The sequence below is a fragment of the Pelodiscus sinensis genome, chromosome 3 (genome assembly GCF_052426305.1).
Source record: "Pelodiscus sinensis isolate ZL-2025 chromosome 3, ASM5242630v1, whole genome shotgun sequence".
Taxonomy (NCBI): Eukaryota; Metazoa; Chordata; order Testudines; family Trionychidae; genus Pelodiscus; species Pelodiscus sinensis.
The window spans coordinates 13494087-13516391 of record NC_143054.1 but is presented as its reverse complement, the minus strand read 5'-3'; the positions used below and the strand labels follow the sequence as shown (position 1 = coordinate 13516391).

Genomic DNA, 22305 nt, shown 5'->3' with positions numbered 1-22305 from the left:
GCCTTTAAATCACCATTAGAGCCCCCGGCGGTGCATGCCGGGTGATGCTAAAGGGCTGGCTGGCACAGGTTAGCATCAGACCCTGCCCTTCCGCTTGAGACCCATCCCTTCTGGTGTCCTTCAGCTGTCCCATCACCACCTTGCCCAGGTCCTGGCCTAGTCTGTCAGGCACTCTGCCGCTTAGGTGCTTTTGAAAAATCTCACTATACGTGACCAGTCCAAGGTCATGCAGGAAGTCTGTGGCAGAGTACAGACTTCAAAGATCCACATTAAAATCCCAGACTAGTGCTTTTGACTTTGGGTCAGGACTCCTGTCAGCTTAAATCCCTTAAGTGTGAATTAGATTAAAAAATAAACAAGAACTAAACAACAAACTTGAAGTGTTTTGCTTCCTTTAAGAAGAAACACTTAACCAGACAGCTCTACTACAATGTTCCAACTGCACTAACAATGCTTTTTGCTACATAAACGGAAAATGTCATTCAAACAAGGCATGCATAGAATTCCAAAACAGGAGCAGTCTCAGAAACACACTCCAAAAACCTGAGTTCCAATACAAAAATCTTTTTCAGTCCATATGAGAGATCTCAAACATTTGCAAGGCTATTCTTGAAGGGTCTGGCTTTTGTTTTAATTAAATTCATATAGGAAAAATCATCTTATTTTGACCTGATGAGTTTTTTGTCAAAATCTAAATTTTGGACCAAATTTCACTTGACACTATCCCTTTTAAAGAGAAAAACAGTAACTACAAAATTGTTCCATACTGCATTCGTGCACTAAAATCTAATAACTCCCCAACTCAAGTACTTATAAAAATGTGAAGCCCTCCAGTACTTTGAAATTATCCTGCACAGTGATCTTCCATTTTGGCTACATCTAGACTGCAGGCTTTTTTCAGAAGAAGCGTTTCCGGAAGAAATGTTCTGAAAAAACTTCTTCTGAAAGAGAGCATCCACACTGCCACAGCGCATCGAAAAAGCAATCTGCTTTTTAGAAAGATAGTGTTCACACTGCATGGACGCTAGCTCGCATTTCAGCTGTGGTTACTATGGATGGAGTGACCACAAGGGCACCTGTGCTTTTTCCTCCTTCTCTTCTTTCGAAAGAACTCCCTCTTCCCCATCCACACACACTTTTTCCAAAAAAGCTCTTTTGGAAAAAGGCTTCTTCCTCATAGAAAGAGGTTTACCAATGTCAGAAAAAACCCTCTGTTCTTTTAATTTTTTTTTTAAAGAATGTAATTGCAGTGTGGACATAATTGGAGTTTTTTCGGGAAAATGGCCACTTTTTCGAAAAAACTCTGTAGTGTAGATGCACCCTTATTGAGTGTTTTGTGATTTTTTTTGTAACCCTACAAGTTTGGAAGTTTCCCCACTTGGATTTTTGGATAATGGGTCAGGACACAATTAACTAATATTTAAATGTAAATGTATAAAAAAATAGTATCAATGAGTGACAAATTAGAGAAAATAGAAATAGATTTTCGAATGCATTGCTTTCCACTGCTTTTACAGCAAGGCTTCTATGGGTCAGACTTTTTTGGCAAAGAAAGACAATAAAAATACATACTGTAAACTCTCTTGGTAAAGCTACTGTATCTGACATAACACTAGCTCAGAGACACAAAGAGGTTACTGAACCTTGGCTCCCAGCTACATTAATCCCTTTTATAATCACTCTCATGACAACACTTTTTTAACCTCTCGAACTCCCTGGCTCCCAAGAACAGTAACACAATGAAGGGAAAGAAGAGGAATTGGAAAGGGCTTCTTTTAAACCTGCAAGAGTGCAGAGAATAAAACTATCGCCAGAGGTGCCTTTTGATCAGCTCTAAATTGGTTCTCTCTTTCAAACGGTTGGTTAAACACAGAAAAGACCCGATTTATAAAATGACCAGTATTTTTTGTGAATGGTAAGTTTGCACTCTGCTTTGTTGCACCATGAATTGTGTAGTCTCTGTGGAGGATTCCTCATCTCCCCCTCTAACTAATGTGAGGGGACCCATACAGAAGCAGAATGGATAATGAACACACTCACGCATGCATATGTATGGGCTACCTGTAGCAGAGGTCTGAACTTGTATGATTAAGCAATGGGTGCTATGTGCCTAGTCATTTGCTGCTGAATTACTGCCCTACTGAAGCCAGGAGAAAGCAGGGAGATAACGGTGGGTCCCTAAGACATAAAACTTGAATCTAGTGTTTGCCCACCCCCAAGTCTGCCACCTAGATCCAGGCTACCAGCTTAGTGTCATCTGAAATTGGCCTGCCCCTGCTCTGACAGTTCATAATCCGATGCTCAGTGTTAACTCGGCACAGGTTCTTTCTCTACTGTTAATTTCCTGTGTTTGTTGTTCCTAAACCTAAGTGTTTTTTCTTTTCTTTTTTTTTTAATCCCTTTTCAGAAACACACCAAGACTGACACCACTGCGCACACAGGCCCCTTTCAGAGCCGCAGCGGTGAATCATGTATCCAGGTCTGTGAGGACTCGGAGTGTGAATGACTGACCCCCCGGCTCCGCAAACTGGGAGCTTTGACACGGCTATGGTCAATTGCACAAATCTTTCTTGGCTCGTGCCCTGACTGTATTATGGCCTGCAATGTCTGTGTGGATTGTGTGAATGCGAGTGACGTGTACACACACCAAATGACACCTCTGAAGAAGGTGAGGGAGGGAAGGTGAAGTCCCGCTAAACGGTGCTGCCTGGAGACATTATATCTGCCTAAATCATAAAGTCTGCAGAGGCCCACTGCAACAGCTCTTGTTTCATCTCTCACAAAGTTTGTAGCCATCTCCTCTGCCCACCCTTGTGAACCACATTAGAGCTACCCTTCTGAATGGCTGCACACAGGGGAAGAGGTTTCTCAGCATACCATTCTGTTACAAAACTGAAGCCAGATCCTATCCCCAATAAAGTCAATGGTGGAAATCCCACAGACTACCCAGAGAGCAAGCCTGCTCCTGAATCCATTTCCTATGCAGAGTTCCAACTGAGGTCAATGGAGTACTTCAAGTGCAAATGAATGACGAGGTAAGTAAAATATATTACTAGATTGCCAAACACTTTGCATTAGAAGACCTTCTTGTCAGTTGCTTTTAACTGTGCCAAACTTCAACCATTTGGGGTCAACTTTTCCATGCTGGGTGTCTGCCTCAGGCTGAATTATTTATGAATGTGTTCACTTTAACTTTAGCCAAAATCATTCAGCCATTTCGGAGAACGAGGCGAAGGGGAAAAAAAGGTTGGTTGGTCCACGTGAAACATCCTGATGATTTTGTTGCCTGCCTCTGACGCCCCATGCTCTGAAGGAGGGATTTGAAATTTGCCTTAGTATTAGATATGTTCCTTTTGCTGTCCCCATGTCAATCCACATCCATGTGGCCAAGTGACAAGCCTTTGGAAAAGTCTCATTTGCACATGCTCAATGAGACTCCTTAGATTTTAGCAGCTAAAATCTCTCAAGATTTTATCCTCTCTGCGCACACTGCAAGACTGGGCTGAACAGGACTGTCCCTGCAATTCCTGCTCTGGGCTGCTGTGGGCTGGGCTGGTCTCAGCTCTGGACACTTGAATCAAGAGCAAGGTGACTGCTTCTCCTGTGCTCTCAATGAAATACCTCTATCTGCCCCTCCCCCATCAACTCACTGGGCCCAGACCACTTGGTGGAGGAAGCTCCCTGACTTGAATAAAGAAGAGACAAGAGTTGGACCTGCAGCAGTGTACGGGGAGTAGATTGGGACAAGGAGCATGGGACAGAAAGAGGGGCTCATACTGGGAGGTGGGCAAGGAGACCAGCCCTGAGATGAGACGCCAGGGATGGGAAACAGACAGGATTGGGACAAGGACTAGTGCAGGGGATGTGGTAGAAGCTGGTCACACTGAAGGGGAAAGGACAAACTGGCAGAAGTCTACTTCTGCCAGAACACTCTCTTGTCCAGAACTAGAATTCCTGAATGCCTACATTCCTCTGCTAGCCAGCAAATCACTAGGAAACCAACTTGCCCATCTAATGCTCGACCACAGAAAGGATAACAACCTACTACTCCTTTCAGTTCCTTCATTAGTTCAAGGGGCAGAGCTTATATGATGGCGCTAAAGCCTTCAACCTGGCTGATAGCCCATATAATGGAATTTCTGTTCTTTCAGTTAGCTTTAAAAAAAAACATAGGCAGCTGCATAAAAACGATGTTAAATAATACTAAAGTTTCAAAGCCATGCACTCAGAATTAGGTAATGCCATAATTAACTGTGCAGCCTAAATTTATTCTAACAAATGTTAGTGACATGATTGACATATTATTTGTCCAGTGACCTTTACTTCAGTCAGTGTATAACATGACTCTGCTTTGGAAATTGTGTCAAATCAGGGCTGTTTAGCAAAGGAAACTGTCCTCCGTAAGAATTCTGATTCATTTGTTGCAGAAGATGTACAGTGAAGGTGACACAAGACTGCAGCATGAAGTCTCATTAAAGCAACTGGACGTTGCCCTGAATAACTGGATTCTGCTTCTGGCACAACATTTTTGTGAGATGTTAGTCAAGCTGCTCAAACCAAACTTTTCACAGGTGGCAACTAACTGTTCCTTATTTTCGGCATCTGTAACTCGAGACCCTGAGCTCTGATTTGCAGAAGTGCTGAGCAATTGCAGCTGCAGCTGAAGTCAATGGCAGCTGTGCTGTGAACATATATATAAAGTGCTATATAATGTTAAATACTCTCAAAAGTCAGGTCCCGGATGTCTAAAATGGGCACCCAAATTATGGATATTTTTTACCGCAGTCTCAATGCCTCGATTTTCCATCTGTGAGATGGGGTTAAATAATATCCCCTCATCTCAGATGGGTTTTGTGCAAATTTATTTATTAGCATTTGTGAAGCACTCAGATGTTATAGTGATGATTGCCATAGAAAGCCCAGAGGGACAGAAAGAATTCTGTCTCCAGAGCAGGGTTTAAACAGTATGCTGTAAATAAGGCCTGGGGCAACACTTTGTTCTAAGAAGATAAAACAAAATATTGAATAGTGGCTCATTAAGTGAGCATCATCCATTCTATGTACTTAATAAGGCAAGGATCCTATGGAAAAATAGTATATGCTCATGTAATTAAAGATTGTGTCATCATGCATATACACAAGTGGGCAATACTGAACTGCACTGTCAATTTTAATTCTAGCATCTCCTCACTTTTGACTTTGCAACCTAAATAATGTTCTTTTAATGTACCTTTTTGTATGTAATATATATTTAAATGTACATTGAAGCTAAGAAATCTGTCCACCCACTGAACAATATCTGTCTCTTTGGTGTCCCAGGCTTCCAAAAGGAGAGAGCGTTTCAATCACGTACTCATGGAATAGTAGAACAAATAATTTTAAAATGTGACTTATTTGTAAGAAATTATATTCTTGATATGGCGTGATGAAAAACCTCAATGCATAGCTATAAAAGGTACATTTTTTCAATAAGTGACTTAGACGCCTTGGTACTTTTGAAAGCGTCAGCCTTGTCTTTTACAGTAACTCTCCTTTTGACTGCCAAATGCATGAGCTGAAACCCACTGAGACTTTATTTTCATGGGTCTATCTTCCAGCCTGGGTTTCTAACACATCCATTTGCAAAGGTGCTGGTGTTCGGAACAAGTGTTATTAACACACACACACACACACACACACACCTGACGAAATAAGTCTTTGCCCAAAAAAGCTTATGCTCCAATAAATCTGTTAGTCTATAAGGTGCCACAGAACTTCTCATCGCTTTTGCAGATTAAGGCTAACACGGCTACCCCTCTGATACTAGACACACACAGAGAGGTCCAAAAGCAAGCAATCTCCTGAACATAACCTACAGAGCAGACACATGAGTGTCAATCTAAAGCAATGAGAGTGAAAGCAGAAAGTCCATTCCATATAGTCAACTTTTACACCAACGAGGGTTTTAATGGATAAATTATTTTAATGGATAAAGGAGGGTTTGCTCAATATCCTAGAAATTTCAACACTGAAGCAATAATAAGATTTCAAATGCCTAAAACACATATTTTCATCCACCTAAACTTATTTATTTGTCAGATGTTATTGCCTCCAAACCCCTGTCAAGATCTGGGTCTCTCTTGCTGGTTGCTGCACAAACACAAAAATAGATAGAATCTTTGCCAGGAGAAGCACTTCCCTTTCCCTCGACACACCTCATTAATTGTACATTCTAGCAAAGGGGGTGGGGTATTTTATTTCTAGCACTCTGTAGTTACTTTTGCGTCACTTAAAGATACAGGGCTGGACTTTCAAAAGAGATAATTTTGAATATTTTTCCCTTTTAGCCCAATAGAAGACTTACTAAAGGGACTTGATTTTCGCAGCATCTGCACTTTCAGAAAAATCAGCCTGCTTTTGAAAATTAGGCCATAAATTAGTACCATATTGGAGCAGACAGTTTGCCTGTCAAGTTTGGTCTCGTATCCTTCATACTACATCTGACAGAGGTCTGTCCTATGCATGGTGCTTCCAGGAAAACCTCTGTGGGCTACACATTGTTCATACAGAAATAATTTCTTCCTGTCCCTATGGACAGTCAAGTGATGTCCAGCCACATATGTCCGGGTTATCCTTGTATTTTAACACCTTAAATTACAAATGTTTCTATGAGATTTATCCAGTACTTTCTTAAATCATACTATAGTATTTTATTTAGGTGGTTATTGTCTTGTTTAACTCATAAAAACAATGTTATTAGCCTCTGAAATTCACACTGGTGGTGGTATTCCAGATCATTTCCACTACGCTGGGGATACAAAGAGTTGGAAGATTTCTTTAAAAGTAGCAAGTTAATTCATATCAGTAGTTGTGATTCTGACAGCCTTACTCATACTGAATAGTATCTTAATAGCGCCAAAAAGACAAATGGGGCAACACGAAATGTAAGGCAACTCAAAGAGAGTAAAATTAGCAGAATGTGGCACTGCGTGATTAGAGACTAGGCGGCAGCAAAACCACTTGCGTTGGTGATGTTCAGTGAGAAGGGTGTACATGGTACTGTGAAACAAGTTCCATGCTAGAGGCAAGGTGAGTGGGTAGTATGAAAGTTTGAGTAAAGAAGAAGCGCGTAAAACATGCTGATGTAGGACAGCAATGCAAACCTTGCAAGCATCTCTGAAAGCTCAATGCTCGCAGCAGACCCTAAAGCAAGCAATATGAAGCTGGCATCCATGCAATCAAGAACTATGCTCTTTTCTGACCTTGCAGCTTCTGTAGGCGCAAACAGCATTTTTTAAAGCAAAAGGCATGTGCTTTGTATTGCTAGATTTTATTCTTCCTTCCTTGAACAAATCTCCACATCGGTAACATAAGGGAAAATCCCTCTTACCATACATATTTGGGGCTTCACGTGCCCAGAAGCAACGGAGTTGGGATGGAAAACAGAAGTGCCCTCATTTTTATATTATGCTAGGAAAAGAAAGTGGGGACGTTGGCATAGACCTGAACCCTCCCCTCGCCACTTGCTTCTCAAGCTACATTGTCTGTAACAATCACACAGTGCATGATCATCTTTCCATACTTTTGGCAGCTTACATATTGCTACAGTGTTTTTGTGAAACGGAGAATATTATGAAATACCCAGCCTGCAGCTATGCCACCTCAGGTTTTGATCTCAACTTGGCTGACAGCCTTGCAAGAAATGTTATCAGTGATTCGTCTAAGGTTATGATAGAAATAAGCACAATTAGCACTATATTGCTTGAGCTAGCCCGTTAGATGAAACATTGAACAGAGAAGCTAATTATTTGCACTTATTAACGATCCCAGCACTTTTCATGGACTTTGTTCTGGTATTCTGGGCATATTCCAATATGGGATTATTGCTAAGTGTTATTAACAACTCTCCCCTTCCACCTCCCCATATAGCTGAACTTTCAATTAGATATATTCTTCACGTCCTTGCCTAAATTTCTTTATCTTATGGTTGTGCATTGTGAAACACTCCCAGGCCTCCACTTTTAGAAGGACTGCATTTCAGTGGGTAATAGATTTCTATCGCTAAAGCTTTCAAATAAATTTGGGAGAGCTGAAAAGGAAATAAACTCCAAAAAGGTCTGTTATTTTCATGCTTTCTTTGTAGGATCCTGCTGCAAGATTAATACAACAAAAGTACTTGTGATGGTTTTTAACGGTCAGGTCTATCTCTGGCAGATCACAAGTGCTTTGGTGGAGTCTTTCCCTCACACACACACACATTGCGCCATGTGAAGGGACAGAATGCCTTCACTTCCGCTGTAGTCTAGAGTTGTTCAGTTGTGCTCCTTTTCCCCCTTGCCTATTCACTATGGTTGTGTCAACACTGGTATGAATTTCCGGAAATGCTTAAAACGGAATACTGTTCTGTTTTCAGTTTTTCCGGAAAAGGAGCATCTATATTGGCAGGCTGCTTTTCCGGAAAAGCCCTTTTTCCGGAAAAGCATCTGTGGCCAATGTAGATGCGCTTTTCCGGAAAAGAGCCCCGATCATCATTTTCGCGATCGGGGCTTTTTTCCGTTAAAGACTACTGGGCTGTCTACACTGGCCCTTTTCCGGAACAGTGTTCCGGAATAAGGACTTATGCCCGAGCGGGAGCAGAATAGTTTTTCCAGAATAGCGGCTGATTTTGTACAGTAGAGCATCGTTGCTTTTCTGGAAATTCAAGGGCCAGTGTAGACAGCTCGCAGCTTATTCCGGAAAAGCGGCTGATTTTCCGGAATAAGTGGCCCAGTGTAGACACAGCCTATGCGTTGCAAGCTCTTATTATGAATGTGTACAGCATCAAGCTTGATGAGAACCTGAATTCAGCTGGGGCCTGAAAAGACTTTTATAATACAAATAAAATGATTGCCTGATTGGAGGATATTGTGGTATCATCTGATACACCAAATGAGATGGTGGTGTAAGCAGTATTATCTCAACAGCACCATGAAAATAGTCCATTTTCGAATTGAAACATTCCAGCTGGGTGTCTCTCTGAACTGATTATGTTTTAGGGAACAGTTTTGTGTTCAGACTCCAATATTAGCTTTTTAATAAAGTCTTCGGTAGGATTTTCCCTCTGGGCAAGTTGTACCTCCCTAAACTGGAACTCTCTACTCTGGCAATATCCAGGTCTGGAGGATGTTCCTGAACCAGAGTACCCCAGGGTCAGGAGTCTGGCAGCTGAGAGCCCTAATGGGCAGAGAGACCAGTGGCAGGGGAGCTGGGGCCAGGAGCCCATCAGGGGGGCAGTGTCTGGGGGCCCTGCCAGGGCCAGAGACCCTGAGGGCGAGGGCCAGTGGCAGTGGGGCTGAGGCTAGGGTCCGGCAGCACCGTGGTAGGCATAGGGAGACCAGCAATAGCAGGGCAGGCATTGGCAGTAGGGGGGCAGGGAGACCGGCAATAGGGGGGTAGCCCAACCAAGTCAGAGGTAGGGGGTCGGCGGGCCAAGTGGGGAGTGATGGTGGGCTTGGAGGCCTATGGCAGGGGACTTCCCCATGTCTGACAAATTCCCTCATTTGGTACTGATCAGGAACACTAGGGAATTCCCACCTGTAACTAAGTATATGGTCAGCCAACAGCCTCCCCAGACATCTCTGGGCAACTGTGTGTTCCTGAAGAGCAGGCTGATGCAAGCCATTTGGATTGCGGAGACTTCAAAACAATGTACTGTACCAAACTGAGGTTCTGGCTGCACTGCACAGCTCAGTCTTTTGTCCTCACTCTATCCGGCCCAGGATCAAAAGGTATGAAATAAAGTTAGCTGTCTCAGTCACATGCCTGGTAAATTGGTGTCCATCTCATTAGCGACAACTGTCATTAATGACAATTGGTGTATTGTGTCCAGTTCTGGGCACCGCATTTCAAGAAAGATGTGGAAAAATTGGAGAGGGCTCAGAGAAGAGCAACGAGAATGATTAAAGGTCTAGAGAACATGACCTATGAGGGAAGGCTGAAGGAATTGGGTTTGTTTAGTTTAGAAAAGAGAAGACTGAGGGGGGACATGATAGCAGTTTTCATGTATCTAAAAGGGTGTCATAAGGAGGAGAGAGAAAATTTGTTCTTCTTGGCCTCTGAGGATAGAACAAGAAGCAATGGGCTTAAACTGCAGCAAGGGAGGTTTAGGTTGGATATTAGGAAAAGTTCCTAACTGTCGGGGTGGTCAAACACTGGAATAAATTGCCCAGGGAGGTTGTGGAATCCCCATCTCTGGAGATATTTAAGAGTAGGTTAGATAAATGTCTATCAGGGATGGTCTAGACAGTATTTGGTCCTGCCATGAGGACAGGGGACTGGACTCGATGACCTCTCGAGGTCCCTTCCAGTCCTAGTGTTCTATGGTTCTATGAACACCTCACTAGCAGCCTCAGCAGTAAGGATAGGAACTGAATGGTCATGAAGGCTGAGCCATCCCTTTTTCTGTAACAATAACTCCAGCGGTAGAGGCAAGCACGTGGGCAGCAAGGTTCCCTCTGAGCAGCAGCATGTCCCCTTCTCTGCTAATGAGCCCCGCCCAGGCTCACAGGGCTGCCACTCATGCAGCTGGGAGGGGGCCTTCTCCTTCAGCAACATCAGAAGCTCCCTGATGAGGACAGAGTAACACGGTTCTCCCAGCCCGTAGGGAGGGGACATGTCCCTACCAGCTGAGAGAGACTCGCTGCTCTGTCCTCAGTAGGGTAGGGCTAATTAAGCAGCTGCGGAGCCGTGCCACCACATAGCTTAGAGCGAACCCAGGTGGGCAGTATTGGCCAAACATATGCAGCTGCTGCTTCTGTTGTACTTATTCTATGGATAAACGGGGGATTAAGTCTTCAGGTCTGTAAGACCAGAACCTTCCAACGCTAGAAACATGACACTTTTTAAAAAGCCTGTACGTTGTCTATTAATTAAAATACACCCAATGAACTCAAATGGCAATGTAAAAGATTTGCGGTGAATGTGCATATACATTGTTTTCACGATGACTGCAAGCAGCCCCACTTGTTATGAGTTGCACACCCGTACCAGAAACAAATCTAACCCTTCAATGTCTATTATAATACCATACCTCAATATGTACTTTAGACCAAAGCCGTTAAACTAAACTAGGGGTCTTCCCAAAGCATCTGAAACCAAATGGGGAAAGTACATATTAACTGGAGAATGGGGAAATGTTCTTCAGCCCATCGGTTATATTTGGTTTCATGGAAAGTGCATGCTTGCAGAAGGTAAAGCCGATGCAGCGTGTGCTGAGGGAAACAGTTATCCTCCAGTTTACATCATAAATGTATCTTAGAGAGAAATGTATCTGGCCTTGTACCACTGAAGTCAGTGGGAGTTTTGCCATCCCCTTCAAAGGATAGAAGAATGAGGCCGTGTTGCTTAAGGAACCTTGAGCTTGACTAGGAAAGGTCCAGAGCACCTGCAAATCCCAGAGTCATTAATGAGTGGTGTGGGTGCTTTGCACTTTCAGGATCAAGCCTAGAGTGGATTATGTTCTATGGCAGATAGTAATGGTGTGCAAACATGAACAGCATTGCACAGTAGTGCTGAACATTCCTAAGCCTCTATGGGCACATTCCAGCTCGCATCTTCTGGAATGGAATGTCATGGCTCATAAACATGAAGATCTATCGAAGGCAGTCGCTGCAAGTGTCAAACCATGCCCCCTTATTTGGCCCTTATTTTCATCTCAGCTACAAGGGCAGAAATCCAGAGTAACCTCATGGATTTCCACAAAGAGAAAGAGATCAGAATCAGACCCAGCCTTTCTAATCTCCACTTCAATGGGAACCCAGTACCCTTTTTTTCTCAAGGACCTCAGTGTGGATTTAAAATGGAAATTTCCTGACTATGCCAATATACACTGGGACCTCTTTAATCCGGCAACCCTGAGAAAACAGGATATGCTGGATTAAAGAATTTGCCGGGCCAGAGGGAGCACTGTAGGGTCTGGGCATGACGGGCAAGGGGGTGGGCTGCTTACCTGGTGCCAGGCTTCTGAGAGCACACATGGTTCCCAGCCCCATGCTGCTCCCATGCACCGCCCACCCACCACTACAGCAGGGGAAAGCCTCAGAGGAAGTGTGTCATTGCAGTGCCATTTCCCCAGCTGGGGGGAGGGAGTGGCAGGGCACAGAGATGTTTCCTCCTCCCCCCGCTCCGCTAGGGTCCATACCATGGGTGTTCCCAAATTAAGGACACTCAGAGTACAGAGATTCAGGAGTATTACCAAATTCATATTGTGCACGGCTTCTGGAATACACATGACTTAAAACATGTTAAAACCATGTTTAATATAAAATAGCTATAAAGTGGAATCTGAGAATAGGTCAAATGTGCTGTTATTCTGAAAACTACACATCTCCTTGCACTAAACAAACTTACCACCATAGAAAAATGTATTCAAATCAGTACATATTGGGCTAAGGAAGGGTGACTGTAGCAGTCTTTGAAAGCAAGCCAGGGAACATTGTAAATAGGGGACACACTGCATGTTTTTTAACTGCAGTGATGATTCTGCATAAAGAGATGAGAAGGCTCCAACTCCTTGCCGTAGCATGCCATGTGTCTCTGAATAAAATTACTGCCATGCAGTCTGTTAGTGAAGGAATGCATAAACAGGCACTGTAGCCTTGCATCAGTTCCACAAAATGTTGCACAACACAAATGCCTCTCGATGTGTCATTTCCTGCTTGGCCACCAGCCCAGCTCCCGACAGTCAGTCAAAAATAAAAAAATTAAGAAAAAAACCCCAACAACCCTGAAAGAGATTTAAAGCTGATCTACTCTAAAGCACATTCCATCAACCCCAGACTTACTCGTCTACCCCCACGCCTTGGAAGAAAAGCGCGAGAACTTCCTAAGAGCCATTCTGGGTCTAAATCTAAGAATCTCAAAAATCTCAGTCACTGTTCTGCATTGTGTAAGCCAGTCAGCCAAACAGTTAATACTCAGACTGACCAACCCCTCTTGCTAGCTTTTGCTTGTCTTTTGGAGAACACTTAGACAAAAAAGACAATGTTTGCTCATACCTTTCATCACGTGTTGCCTCAGAGGCTTCAGCTGCAGATAAATATTCTGCAAGGAAATGTAATGAAAGCAGAGTTCTTCCCCTATCATACACTGAAAGCAGGGCTGATGTTAGGGGGTCGCAAGCAGAGTAACTGAGCGGGGCCCGGTGACATGGGGGGGCCCACATGGCAGGAATCAGGCTTCGGCTTCAGCCTCACATGACAAGAATCAGGCACTGGTTTCAGAAACGCTGCTGAAATCCAATGTGTGGGGTAGGGGCCCAAGCCTTCATTTCTGCCCTGAGCCCCAGCCAGTCTCACAGGGTATGTCTACATACCCCGCTAGTTCGAACTAGCGGGGTAATGTAGGCATACCGCACTTGCAAATGAAGCCCGGGATTTGAATTTCTCGGGCTTCATTTGCATAAACTGGGCGCCGCCATTTTTAAATCCCTGCTCGTTCGAACCCCGTGCCGCGCGGCTACATGCGGCACGAACTAGGAGTAACGGTAGTTACTCCACGAGGAGTAACAGTAGTTCAGACTAGGACGCCTAGTCCGAACTACCTAGTTCGTGCCGCGTGTAGCTGTGCGGCACGGGGTTCGAACGAGCAGGGAATTAAAAATGGCGGTGCCCAGTTTATGCAAATGAAACCCGGGAAATTCAAATCCCGGGCTTCATTTGCAAGTGCGGTATGCCTACATTACCCCGCTAGTTCGAACTAGGAGGGTAGTGTAGACATACCCACACTGTCCCTGGCTGAAAGCTCAACATTTCATTGTCATTTGCACCGATCACAAAATATCAGTTTTGAGGCGACATTTTATAAGGCCATTACACTAATGAGAGCATGGTTACGTAATAGGATACCTCGGGTATTTTAGCAGGCACAAATTTGTCCCAAAAATTCCTATCCCATGTATTCTCCAGATTCTATGACCCTGTATGTCAGCATTTCCCAAATGGGCCGCGGGAAAAAAATACCGGGCCTCAGCATGGCTGGTGGCTGCCGGCAGGGCCGGTCTTAGGACGATTTGGGCCCCGTGCCCCTGAACCCGGAAGTGCCGGCGAGTTACAGAGCCGGGGGCCCTGCTCCACCAATATGTGGAGCTGGGTCTCTCCTCCGGCTCTGCCTGGAGCAGGAGCGGGAGTGGGTCCGGACCCAGGCCCTGCACGTCCTCCCACCCCGCCCCCAGAGTATCCCCGCCATGCGTGGCTCCTCCTCACCGCCTGCTGCTGCCCATGTGCAGCGTTGCACGTGGGCGGGGAGGATGCCAGGGCGTGACGTGATGTCACGGCCCAGGATTTTAAAACTCTTCGGAGGTATGTGGCGGGGCCACGCTGGCTCCGGGTTCGGCCTCCAGGGCCTGAGCGCGGCCTCTGGCCCCGCAGTGTGGAAGGCAGAAGGCAGGGAACGGGCTTGGGCGGCGGCGGCGGCGGGCTTGGGCAGAGGCGAGGAGGCAGCAGCAGGAAGTGGGAGGGGAAGGCACCAAGGGACAGGGTGCAGGAGAGAGAGACAAATGCCAGGAGGCCAAGTGTAGACAATGAGGGAAAGGGCAGGAGGGGAGGTGTCAGTGGGAGAGGGGACAGGGTGATGCTGGGAGAGGAGAGGAGAGGAGAGGAGAGGAGAGGAGAGGAGAGGAGAGGAGAGGGGCATTGGGGGCTGGAGGAGGAGGTGCTGGGAGAAGGCTTGAAATAAGGGGTGGACATGAGGAAGGCCAGGATGGAGCAAGTCATGTGTGAGGGCACAGAGGGGCAGGAGGGGAATGGGGCAGAGAGTGCTGAGGGGGTGGATATTAGGGAAAATGGGGGCAGGAGCAGTAAGGGAAGGGGGGGCACCAGGAGGGTGCAGGGCTAAGGGAAGGTGCAGGTGTCAGGGGATTCTGGGGTGAGGAGGAGGGGAGAGCTGGCCACAGGAAGCAGCACTGGATGGGGGAATCGGGGCAGGCTGGGGAGACTGGGAGGCCGGTGGAATCAGGGCTGCCGGGGGGTACCAGGTTGGGGGCAGGGAGGTGGCCAGGGAAAATGGGGGGGGGGGAGAGAAGCGGCTGCCGGAAGGAGGGCTGGACGCGGGCAGCGGGGCTGGCCAAGGGAGATTGGGAGGAGAAGTGGGGGAGAACTGGCTGCCCAGGAGGGGGTTGGGGGAAGTGGGGCTGGCCAGAGGCGCAGCGGGGGGAACAGGGGGGAGGAATGAATCGGCCTGCGGAGAGTGGGACTGACCTGGCCATATGTAGATCTTGGGGCGCTGCCCCTGTTCCCCCTCCCCCCGCAAAGCACAAAGCTTGAGTTAGTCCAGCCCAGGGATTCTATTGTCCCCCCCCCCCACAAACACACCCCTCAAGTAGTTGCGAACTGTCTGGCTGGTAGACACACTCATGCAGCCTGAGCACATTTACCAGCCAGGCAGTTTGAAACTACAAACTGATACACCTAGTAATAATACAACTTACCTAATGAGAAAATACCAGACATGTTATATGTCTGGTATTTTCTCAGTTTGTTTTTTATGTGTTTATATTTTTGGGCTGCAAAAAGTAGTACTGAAAAAAAAGGGTTCCAACTAAAGTAAAATGTTTGGGAAACCCTGGTCTAACCAGCTTTCTGTCTGTCTTACAGCCCATTTATCCAATCCATATTCCTTAACTTGCTGTCAAGAATACTGTGGGTGACCATATCAAAAGCTTTGCTAAAGCTGGCACTGGAGGTTTTGGTAGGACCAGAAACAACTTATTTGAATATTCATCATTTGAATAATGAATATGTAAATATGCAAATATGCAAATGCACATTACCGGTCCTCCAAAAGTTCGTGAATGGATTTACTGGTCCCCGTGTCAAAAAGTTTGGGAACCCCTGCTGTACACCATACTCTGTCCTAAACCAACACATAGATTGGGCAGCTGGGTAAAATTCCCTGAGCTACATTCTGGCTCACTCTGAGTTAACTAGTCAAAAAACATCTCTTGCCTATGAAAAGGCACAGGAAGACGTTCAAATTTCCCCCAAGTAAAAATGGGCAGCTTTAACCCTTTCACTTTCTAGACTCGGTCTACGAAGGCAACCTGACACCACTGTCTTAATATTTTTTTCAAATAATAACAAAGCAGAGTGAGGTGAAAGCAGCAAGCTTCTATGAGCGGATGTTTAATACAACGAAGCAGAGCTAATATTCAGAGCTTGACTTCCCAAACAGCTGAGCCTCCAAAGCTCCAATTGAAGGCACTGGCTGTCATGAGTGATCAGCACCTCTTCAAGTCAGGCTTTAAATGATTGCAAGATCTGTCATTGTATTGCTGCTGCTCCTGCTGCTGTTGGAAAACATACAGTGTTTGTTCTCTCCAATCAACTTGCCAACAGAAGGTCAAAGTGCCTTGCCTCTAAACACGCCTTACAAATTTAGGATCTAAAAAGCATGAAGTCATGTCTTAAAATGATAAGCTGGCAACCCAAGTAAATAGCATTCTGTAAAGATGTGAATAATTTTATGTTTACGCTACTTAGGATGAAGGTTCTAATAAGTCATTGGTTGTGTTCCTTTAAAAGGAAGTTTTATAACTGAGATGAATCACAACTGCAAAAGATCAAAGTTAAAAAACATCAATGATGCCATGGGGTACTTTTTAATCTTGTAATGAATGATGATCATGTGCTCTTATGAAGTTGGTCCAACTGCCAACGCCAGATGTGTATATTAAGAAAAGAACTTGTTTGTGATGTGACAGCCCTGGGTTAGCCGCCAGAGAGAGAGAGGAAAAATAGGATAACATGCTTCAGACATTTGAGTGAAATGCAGGTCCTGGCAAAGAGAAGCTCTGTTCACTGATACGTAACTCATTAAGAAAAATACATCTGCTATCAAAGCCACTTGTTGAATAGAAGTTATTATTTCTCCCAACCACCTTGCTTTCCTTGTGCAAGGCAGGTGCCAAATGTGCTAATTTATTACAATGATTAATGTAATTACTAAAGGGTAGAAAGTAGTTCAGAGATTCTTAGAAGAAAAACACTTCAGTCAAGCTTCTATAGAAGAGTCTATTTTCCAGAACTGCTCTCTCCCTAAAATTCACATTAATGGCTCCCATTCAAAACAACTAGTGAGTCCCCAGTTATTATGATCACATATCTTATACATCAATACAAAACAGAGCTTGCACAAACCAACAAACCCTGAAGATGAGCATCATGGTTTCCAAGTCATCCATATAACATTCTCAACTTAAACTGAACCTTCGTGGCCACATCTGAAATGACTGGGAACAACATATAAGCGGACTTCATCAAAACTATAGGAACTCTTTTCAGAGATAGCAAGCATCCACACTTAAGAACAGCAGACACTCAGCATATATGAATGTCTTACCCAAAGAGACTAGAGTAAAAAATTCAAGTCAGTCTTGATAGTATTTCTAAGATATATTAACATAGCCTGGTGGTTTTTTAATTGCTTGTTGTGATGGGCTAGTCCCAGTCTAATTAGATTATTCATTCTATAATCTGTGCAATCCCTGTCTATTCAGATGCTGCTCCCTATACTGTATACTCTTCTCCCTTCATCTCCACACCCACACTGTCTCCTCTGCTTGGAAATATTCAATATCATGGATGCATCAACATACGGAAGCAACCTCTAAATGGGATTAGACAAATTCATTCCTGATGGAATTAACTCTTTTCGCATTACACCAGGGACACATTTAGCCTGAAGTCTTCAAGCTAGTTAGACAGGGCCAGCAATCACAGGTGAACACAACATCTTTTGCAAGAATATCAAAATTACCAAAAGAGAGTGGATAAAACAAAACACTCTCTGTGGTGAAACCTGAAAGCAGAAAACCTCCAACAACAGCAGGCAGCACCAGAGGCATCTATGTATTGAAATGCATCAATACATAAGACCAGAGTAACTTGACTGTTCTCACTTGCTGATCAGGAAAAATTATGCAGATGGGACAGATCTTATGTAAGGCAGAAGATATTTAAACCTCTTGTCCCAATTTCAGGGGAGGGACCTGAAAATTCAGCTTTACTGGTCTGGGAGACACTTCACTTGTGTACAACTCTACCTAAAGTTTAAAGTAAAACTTCCTAAGAGCTCCAAAAAGGTCTAGTCTGAATTTGATACTCAAAGACGAAACAATGAATCGAGATGCTTCCAATCAAATAATCGTTAATCACTACATATAATTTAAATACAGCTAGACCTTTAATCCCAATCAATTTGGAAACACTGTTTCTTGATAGATTAAGAAATTATATAGGACTGGCTTTTCAATTATACCTGAATGATACAAGATTGATTACCAGTTAAACATGCCAGATGGACAGATAAACCAAGGTGAATTAACCTGGTCTGACTGTATCTATTAATAGAAGCTATATATAACAAGTACAGGAATATGACCAAACACCACTATCATAACAAGAAAGCTAGTGATCATTCCAAGTAGAATTAAGGAGTGTGGATGTTATACAAGGTACAGGGGTGAGTGAAAGTCTTTTTTTTAAATTAAACACCTTCTCTGTGCTTTGTAAATACACAAAGACAGTGCTGACAACATGCTAGGGCTTTTATGGTTACTCATTTCGCTCCTTGGCTCCCAGGATCTGTGATAAGTACCGTGTTGAAAATGGATGTTGTGCTAGAAAAAACCACTTTTGGGTGCGACACGATTAACCAGCAATCATTGGGCCAGACACATGGTCTGGTGACAAAAGAAGTTCTGAGATAAGAAGGTACTACTATTTCCCCCACATTCACTGGGACTGATCCTGCAAGGTGTGGAGAGTTTGCTAAGTTCTGTGTGTGCTCAGTTTGAAGTCAATGGAATTTGAGGGCACTCAGCACCTTGCTGGATTGGACCCACTGTCTCAAAATAGATTATATCTGGAAACAGTGAGCCTGATTCTCATTTACACCAAGGCCCCTTTACTCAATTTGCGCCGTATAAAGGACACTTGATGTACATAAGAATCAGGCCCACTGTTTCTAAAGGCCCCTTTTAAAACCAGAGTAGTGTATGGGGGCCTTAGTGTACATGAGAATCACGCTCAATGCTGTCCTAATTCAGCAAAGAATTTAAGCACATGCTTAATTTCAATCATGTGAGTAGTCCCACCAAGTTCAATGGAACTACTCACATACTATAGAGCTAAGCATGTGAATTAAGTATTTTGCTGAATGGGGATCTATGTTTCCTAAAGAAATGTATTCCATATGTCACCCAGAGGCACTGAGAAGTCTGCTCTATTAGCCATAGCTAGGAGCCCACTGGCTTTTAACTCATGCTGTAGAGGCACATGACTTTAGTCCCGAAAATCGCAGGTTCAATCCCTCCTGCTGATGACCAAGGTCTGTCAGCTTTACGTGTTTATAAGACTTTAGTAAACAAAAACAAACTTTGTCTTTTACAGATTCATTCCCTTCCACAGATACTAAAGAATAAAGAGGGAACACAGTACTTACTCCTTGGCTCCCTTGGTCCATCGACTGTAACCTTTATCGCTCTGTGGTATGTAGCAACTTGTGGAGGGTTTGTAAGGACAGTTATTGTCAAGGTAAAACTCTTTCCTACAAAGAGAACAAACATAAAAAAATGAGGTGTGACTATAACACGTAAACAGCCATATGCATGGGCAGTAAAGAATAAAAGGTATTTACAATTCATCCCAGTCATTTCCACAATCATGAAAATTAAAAACAAAACTGATTCTGGAGTTTTCTTCCCCTTCAGTTATGCTATAATATCAGCAACACCATCCAAGTGTTGGCAGTTTAATATTTCTATTTAATATTAAATCATGACACAATGATAGAACAAGAGTAATTCACTGCTGAGAATAAGCCAAATTCTGCTCTCATTTATATCACTGTAAATCCAGAGAAATTTAGTTAACCTATATAGAGTGACTCAAGTTTCACTGTGGGGTGATAGAGAGCAGAATTTGTTTCTAATGTTATATACTTTGCATGGTTTTATCATTTGATTTGTTTGACTTCACTATAATAAGATGAGGAAAAAATGTATTTTCCTCATGGGTGCCATTTAACATTTAGTGTGTCTATCTTGAATCTCCCTCTCACGATATTATTCTATCTTCATTTCCAGAGCAGACGTACTACCTTTAGAGATGTAAATGTTAAATGGTTAATGCAGGGGTGGGGAACCTAATGCCCAGGGGCCATTTGCCTGGATCCAGCCCCTGGGGCTCAGGGCTCCCCACTTAGTATTGAGGAGCCCATGCTGGTATTCCAGCCCTCGCTGCCCCCCTCGCTGGGCTGGAACACACAAAATCCACTAGGCTAGGCCTTCCCAGGCTCTGGTGTGTGAGGGAAATATGAGAAGTGTCTTTCTCCTTCTCAGTGAAGGGTTTTCTTTTTGTTTTTGTTTTTGTTTTTGCTTCTCACTTGTGTGTAGACCCCGACTGATTTTTCTGTGAGTCAATAGCCTCTGACCCAAAAAAGGTTCCCACCCCTGGGTTAACGGGTTCTCCAGTAAGCATTAGCCTTACCGGAATGCTTACTGGGCAACCAGTTAACCAGAGGTCCTGGCTGGCAGAAACAGCACCCCCACCCATAATGGCCTGGCCGGCAGGATCCCAACCACAGTAGGGCCAGAAAGGCCCCCACTGTCAATGGCTGTGGCACAGTGGGGCTGGAACAGCCCCCCCACCTGCTGCCAGTGGTTAACTGGTTAAACAAATCATTTAACCTGTTAACTATTTTTGGTGGTTTTTACATCCCTAACTCCCTTACATATATACCATCTATTATTACATCTTTAAACATCTATCCACTGAGTGAGAAATGGTTTTTGTATGTACAAAATACTTTCTACCACAAATCTGCATTGTAACATGTCAGTGTTAGATTTCATATAGACGTTGTGCATGATGATCTGCAGCGTTGGGCACAACAAAGAACTTAATAAAGAAAGAAACCAAATGACTGGGTCTCAGTATACATTCTCCCAAGACACTGGCCTCTGTTCTGCAGACTCACTGACAGTTGTAATCAGTCAGATATGCAACGGTTAGTCATGTCAGATAGTCAAAACTGCAAACTGTTTCAAGACAGGAAAAGGTGGGCGTACAACACTGACTCAATAAAACAGTCAGCAATCTCAGGCCTTATTGCTCATTTAAGCTGCTACTTTACCAGAATCATACCCACCCCCCCTTTTTTTTTGGCCAGTGCCTTTTATTCCCCTCTCACTGAACTCTGAAAGCACTCACCCAAAACACAAATCTTAAACAATATGTAAGAGCGCAAAACTTAATGCAATCAATTCAAAGCCTAATACAGAACAGGTTATATATAAGGCCTAATACAGAACAGGTCTTTGGCTGTCAAATCTGGTAATTGGTCTTTCTTTTCAAGCCAACTCATACACTTTCAAAACCTGCCTGAGACACACATCATTTATTATCAAGCGTACGACTTCAGACAGTCTTGGCTGTATTTTTTTCTAAGAGCAAGCGACAAAGAATGTTTCAAGAGAATAGAACTGTCACTTAGAGTAAAATAACTTTCCAGGTAGAACTGTGCTCCAGTGAGGCCCATTTCTCCAATAGACACACGTGAGAGTAAAGTCTGTGAGTTCAAGGCTCTGGCAGGGAGATGGGAAACCTAAAAGGTTAAATTCTGGTAGCTGGTAACAGAAGGAGCATGTGGAAGAAGTTGGGTGCCCTTATTGTTGCTCCTCTAGAAAAAGGTAAAGAGAGACCCTGTCGAAGGTCTCTCAAAACTGATATTGGAAAGAAAAGTGTGTATACTCCCTGTGAAAAGACTTACTATTCCCTCAGTTCCCATATAAACCATTCGTTCTCTCTGAACAAACAAAAATTAAATATGGGGGGATTCAGACACATAATAATGTCACTAATACAACACACACTGCATATACAAGTGCACTAACAAGTTTTATGCCATTTTTCTCACCATAGAAATAATTTCACCTATTGCTTACACAAAATTTCACTGATGACATTTCATCCACTTGTCCAGGGGTGGCCCATACTGCTAACATCTATGGAAGTTTCCAAGTTCATCTACAGACCAAAATTGGTCATATTATGGTTTTATAAATATGTCAAATGGCCATAAAAGCTGGCCTGGATTTTAAAAAAAATGATAAAGCACATTGCTTGTAACGGTTTGAAAATTCATTCTACGAGACAAGTACTGCAAAATTCTCTAAACCAAAAATATCTCTGCATAATACAATGGCCAAAAAATACACACTTCATATAAAGGGCTATATTTTGCCTTCTGCCAAGGCCTGTGCGCATGTCTAAATGATCATCCTGCCAAAGC

General features: G+C 43.8%; 1 protein-coding gene across 3 annotated transcripts in view; it reads right to left on the bottom strand.

Moving 5' to 3' along the window:
• Positions 1–22305, bottom strand: part of RUNX2 (RUNX family transcription factor 2) — a 213988-nt gene that overhangs the window by 87411 nt on the left and 104272 nt on the right. For all 3 annotated transcript variants that reach the window (XM_075923375.2, XM_075923376.2, XM_075923377.2), the window contains exon 5: positions 19456–19560. In XM_075923375.2, the coding sequence (XP_075779490.1) occupies positions 19456–19560 (105 nt within the window). The remainder of the gene's footprint in view (positions 1–19455; positions 19561–22305) is intronic.